The sequence below is a fragment of the Populus alba genome, chromosome 1, assembly GCF_005239225.2.
Source record: "Populus alba chromosome 1, ASM523922v2, whole genome shotgun sequence".
NCBI classification, from domain to species: domain Eukaryota; kingdom Viridiplantae; phylum Streptophyta; class Magnoliopsida; order Malpighiales; family Salicaceae; genus Populus; species Populus alba.
The window spans coordinates 36,538,320-36,544,637 of NC_133284.1; the positions used below are offsets into that span (position 1 = coordinate 36,538,320).

At 30.2% G+C, this 6,318-nt stretch overlaps 1 protein-coding gene across 1 annotated transcript; it reads right to left on the reverse strand.

Moving 5' to 3' along the window:
* Positions 1-1,202: 1,202 nt before the first annotated feature.
* On the reverse strand, positions 1,203-3,501 carry LOC118055277 (uncharacterized). The gene is made up of 2 exons (XM_035067126.2): positions 3,262-3,501; positions 1,203-1,506 (listed from the first exon to the last, which is right to left on the reverse strand). The coding sequence occupies exons 1-2, from the start codon at positions 3,411-3,413 to the stop codon at positions 1,428-1,430; spliced, it is 231 nt and encodes a 76-aa protein (XP_034923017.1). The 5' UTR covers positions 3,414-3,501; the 3' UTR covers positions 1,203-1,427.
* Positions 3,502-6,318: the final 2,817 nt, after the last annotated feature.

Below are 6,318 nucleotides of genomic sequence, written 5' to 3' on the forward strand. Positions count from 1 at the left end.
TACGATACGCATTGATCTTGAGATCTTGTATGGCAAATCAGTAATCCACCTAACCCTTTTTCTAGTTGTGAGGTGCCAAGAGGTTGTGAAAGAACTCGATTGTTTATTTTATGGTGCTCCACTTTGAGACTAATGTCCTTCATCTAAGCAGTTGCGGGTTGGTTTTGAATTTAATCTGTCATGGAGGAGGTGGATTGGTGTGAGCACTGATTGAAGAGTGCCAATTACATTTCTTGGCATAAATTTGGTTCGAGAAAAACAATTAATCAACGCATGAGGATGGACAAGTGTAGAAGAAAAAAGACGTGGTTTTTATGCTTCGTTTTCCACAGCCTGTTCATGTTTCCACGAGGGAGGTGATTGACAGCGAAAGTCCATAATTGAGGAAGGGTCAAGTCATCGACATCCATTCTCCTTTCCTGCCTTCAAACCGTGAACACAGCAGATGGACTTTTGGCCAAGTAATGGAATCTAGTGGCGTAAACCTCCATATTTCACACAGCCTATTTGAATAGACTTCAAGTGTGTTGACAGGGTTAGGTTCTGATCAATAATGGTATGCACTTACGCAACTGAGCTAAGGATGCTCCTCACACATGTCAGAATCAAAAGAAAACCAAGTTATGAAAACAAAGAAAACCATGCTCTTACAGCTTCAATTGATTAGCTATGTATCTGTCGATCTTTGAACACTGGCCACATACACGACTAATGCAAGTTGAAGGAATATGCTTTATACGTCAAAGCACCCTACAGTTTTTTTCAATCCACATTTCAAGCAACGGTAATGGATTAGAGCAAGAATAAAAAAAAACTACTTTAGTTCGGTTTGGATGCAAGGGAGACAGCTACAGCAGTAAGAGCTAATCCCTAATGAGCTTATCACCCAGGGGCATCCCTCTCCAGACCCCCTTCTAACCCGTCTTTTAACTTTTCGTGTTAAAATACATGTTAATAATATTTTTATATTTTTTAAAAAATTATTTTTAATATCAGCAGATCAAAATTAATTTAATATCAAAAAATTAAAAAATTTATTTTTTAAAATATTTTTAAAACGCAAAAATTAATAAGCCCAGAATTAACAGATTTCCCTGGAGACTGAAAATAAACAACAGCAGCAATAAATTGACAAATCTTCAGAATCGTCAAGATTTAGGGCTAGAAGGAGGTTTGGAAGTCATTAAGTGATGAAGCCGAAATATAAAAAGAACTTCCTTTACCAACATCATGAGCGTAGTTTAAATTCTTGGTTGATACATTTCAGCGTACTAAAGACTGAATAAAGGATAAAACAAAATTAAGAAATTTCAGACTCTCTGAACATCGATTCTACAGACTTATTGTAACCAAACCATCATATTCATGAAATTAAAAGGAAAGACTACGAAATCTCTTAAACAACAGCATATCCTTGAGATAAGACACTAGTGCTTATCCTCCTTCGGAATGTCCTTGTGGGGGACCTTTGATTCCAGTTCCTTAGGCGGCGCCTCTTTTGCAGCCCTGAAGTAAGATACATCAACAACCAATTCTCAGTACTGAAAATGGAGGAATAAACTCCTATCAAGATAGTAAACATAGGCCAACTGAATGGAGTCGATTCAACAGTTTGTAGTTGTTCAATTTTCCTACAACTAAATCCTAATAATAGGTTATGCATTGGTCAACAATTTATATCCAGGTTTTAAACTCATGGTGAAACAATCTAGTTTTGATTTGAAGACAATATCAAGCTATCAAAAGAGGCTAAATGGCAATGTATGAATAATATGCAACTTGTTCATTAGAATCTAATACAATTCCATAACTTAGCCAGAACACGAATATTGTAGCCTTCAACAAAAGAAGGCCAGGATTTATGGAAAGATGCCGACCAGGCTCGTTGCAGTCATTATCCAATACCGGCTTCAAAGCCATAAGCACCAGCTGATTTACTATCCCAAACTTGTTTAACATTACAACAAAAATACCCAAGTTATTTACCCCAATGCTAGACTCAAGTTTATGTCAAGAAAACCCATGTTATCTCGAAAATAAAACACCAAGGTTGCATTTGGCTATTGACTCTGAACATTAGAGAGAAATACAAAAGGGGCAGTTGAAAAGATAGTGACAAAGACCTAAAATAAAGCTATCTCTAGACAGTTTTAGAGTGAATTTCAGCAATTTCAAAACATAAAGTACAGAGATACATGTCCCTTTTATCCCCACTATCTCTATCTTTTATATTCCAAGACAGTAACCAAACGCTATTTGAGAATCATACACAAACAATCACACCCAATTAATTACATGTCTTTCCGAAACTGATATTGAAATTCTTAAAAGTAATCCAACCTAAACATCCTCAATGCGAAAAATAAGAAAGACCCAATTCCTTAATTTAAATTCCTGGATTAAGGGTGCTATAAACAACCAAAAACCAGCGAACTAATGAAGGGAAGGAGTTATGAAAAGATGCCGACCAGGCTCATTGAAGTCACTATCCAATTCCCGCTTCAAATCCATAAGCACCAGCTGATTTACTATCCTAGACTTGTTTAACATTACAACAAAAATACCTAAGTTATTTACCCCAATGCTAGACTCAAATTTATGTCAGAAAACCAATTTTATATCTCAAAAATAAATCACTAAGGTTGTGTCTGGTTAGTGACTTTGAATGTGAGAGACAAATAAAAACAAGATAGAAATATGTTTGGTTGAGAGACGAAAACAAAGACCTAAAATAAATATGTTTCTAAGACAGTTTTAAAGTGAATTTCTATCCTATCAAAATAGGAAGCACAGGTCTCCTCCATCCCCACTCCATCTCTCTATTTTTAAGGCAGTTTTAGAATGTATTTCTAACTATCAAAACAAGAAGTATAAGTTTTCCGAGCCAGTAACCAAACGCTATTTGAGAATCACACACAAACAATCACACCCAATAAATTAAATGTGTCTTTCCAAAACTGATATTGAAATTCTTAATGGCAAAAATGAACGTAATTTTGTTTCAGTTCAGTTCATCAAAATTTTAGCTGAACATGTCCAACCTAAACATCCTCAATGCGAAAAATAAAAAAGACCCAATTCCTTAATTTAGATTCCTAGAAAAAGGATACTCTAAACAACCCAAGAACCAGCGAACTAAACCCATCAGAATCAGAAATCATTCGATTTAATAAATATCAATAATGACCATCACGCTTTACTACAAATTCTAAAAAACATCATAATCACTTCTACTCATAGAAACATAGGGGGAGAGCTCACTTGGAGGCAGCGGCGGATTCTTCTTCGAGCCAGTGGCGGATATGCTTGACGTTGCGTCTAAAGACAGCAGCAGATTGCTTCACATCGCTCCTTAGTAGAAGAATCACAGCACTTACACCAGCGACGGTTATAATCAAGTTTGTCAATCCCATTATTAATTTCTTGCTTTTAAATCCTAATTTTTTAAAAAAAATTGGAGAGGCCAGTGGGTTTTTAAGTCACCCATGCGAGGGCTTGGAGAAGACGATAGACATGCCTTGTGTAATTTTTTAGGTGTTAAATGGGCTTTATTTTGTATGGGCCTAGTTTTGGTCCGAATAACTTATTGTGCTGTGGCCTGGATACGCGGGCTTCAAGTTGGCCCTATAGCTCTCCTTCAAAACTATACTTATTTATTTATTGAACAATGATCCCCTCGATGGGTTTTTTTTTTATTTTTTTTTAAAGAGCGAGAGTAGTTTCGGATTCACTTAACTTTGCACAATTGATATTTTAAAAAAACATCCCTTGTATGATTGACTCAGAAAAATCTAATAAATTATTGAGTGCGCTAACTTTAAAATTTGAAACTAGAAAGTCAAAAAAAAAAAAAAAAATCTTTGATGTCAACTTCTTGGAGTAATGATCTTCTCAATTTAGAACTCAATTCCTTTCTCAAATGATGCTCACTCTTGAATCAATGAACTCTACACAATATGGGACATGTTTTAATTAATTTCTTTCAATTAAGAAAAAAGTGTTTTAACTTTCTCCTCAATTTGTAGAACATTAAAAATTTATGATTCAAATGAATGTATCATTATATCAAAAATCTTTTTTAAAAAATAAAATAAAATCTTCCTATGTTTATTAGTTTTTACTTGGTTAAGAGGGTTTTTATGCTATGAGCAAGCAAAAGAAAATGTTATTATTATAAAGTGTCTGAGTATATCATTTATTGTGGCAAGAATGATTCATATTCTTATAAAGAAAAAGGAAAAACAAAACAATGTCTCATGTTTGGAAATGACAAGATTTTAACAATGTTTCTTGAAAAGAAGTTATTAATTAAAAATAATATAAATTTTATTTTAAAATTTTACTTAATAGTTTAAAGTTATTAACTGAAGATTATTTTTTAATATAATATTAAAATTTTATTGTTGAAACAATTATAAGTTCGAATCATTTTCTTTAATAGAAATTAAACATAAAATATTATGATTATATATAAGTTTTGAGATCAAAGATTTTTATCTGAGTAGATATGTTAAAAAATAATATAAAATATATTTTAAAATTTTATTTAATAGTTTAAAATAAAATAATTTTTTTAAGAATTACAACGTTGATCAATTGAAATGGTATACTTTAGCTTTTTTTACAAAAGAAAGAAAAAGAAAACCTGGTATCGATGAGGTCTCCTCTGGCCAACTAAAGGTAAATTCAACATCTGTTTTCAAGGAAGAAATCCTTTCCAAATCAGCGAAACCTTAATTTCCCTCGATCCATTGCATAATTTAATGATGCGATCATGTCACAAAGCTACTTTTGGGATGCACATGAAAAAAGAGTAAAAAAAGAAACTAGAAAAGATCCTACTTAAGAAATTTGCTCAACAACATTTCACCGCCAATGATTGCGCATGTGCAAGTTGACTGCAAAAAACCTCAGGAAAAGATGTTAAACGCTAAAAGACTATGATGATATGAGTATTATTGTGATTGTTTTTTAAAGTATTTTTTATTTAAAAATATATTAAAATAATTTTTTTATTTTTAAAAAATTATTTTTAATATTAATAAATTAAAATGATTTAAAAATATAAAAATAAATATTATTTTAAAACACAAAAAACAAACACAATTAAAGTCATGTGACTAGAATTTCAGAGAAAAGTGATAATATTTATCCTACTGTTAAAGTTATCTAGCCAATAGCTTGAGATTTGAAAAATAATTTTATTTTATTCTCTACTATAAAATTTATAGATATTTATATTATTTTATACTTAATTTTTTATTAATTAAAAATATAATGATAAGATTTGAACTCATGACTACTTGGTCATTAAGATCCTAATACCTTGTCAAATAATCATATCAATTAAAAAATTTAAGTTGTTAGGTTACTATAAATTATATAAGTCATATCTTGGTATATCACATAATAGTTTAAGTTATTGGGTACATATGGTTTCTTTATATAATATCAGAGTTCTTAATAATCAAATAGTCACGAGTTTAAATTTCATCATTTTTTTTTCTAATTAATAAAAATTAAATACAAAGTAATATGTGCTTATACAAATTTCTAGTCTAAAAAGTTTTTATATAAAAAGGTGTGTTAGAAATTACATTTTAAAATCTTATTTAATAAAAATTTAAGCTATTGAATAAGAAATAATAAGAGGCAATGAACTCCTATAAATTTTAAAATTTTAAAATTCATGGATATCCCACCAAACAAAATCGTAAGAGGTAAATAGTTTGTGTGTGTATTTTATAAATTTATTGTATTAGTTCTTTTTTTTGCCTAGTTTAGAAAGAACTTCCTTTAGTTGCTCTATTTTTAAGGGATTAGGATACTTTCGTGTTCTGTAAAATATAATGTTCAATTTACCCAATTAAAAAAAAACATGAAAGAATTCAAATCAATTTTAAAGCATAACTATTATCATTTTCATTTATTATTAATTTTCTTTATGTTTCTGATGATTCGTATAGATTAGATTCATATCTTTACTCAATAAATAAAAAACAATTTGCATATTTTTTGATTTTAAAAAAAGTAAAGTGTCATATTTCAAATCTCATAATTAGTTCTGAACTCAATAATATAAAATAAATGTGATAAATAAAAAATAATTAGTTTTTGTTAGATTATGTGAAATACAATGCTGACATTGTTGTTAAATTGACATGTTAGTATGATGACATATCCAACACATGTGGCATAATAAAGTTTGGATATTCAAATTAATTAGAAAAAATCTCATACCAAATATCTATTAATTCCATTTTGAACTCAATGATTTAGATGTAATAAATATGACAAATTAAAGCATACATGAGAATA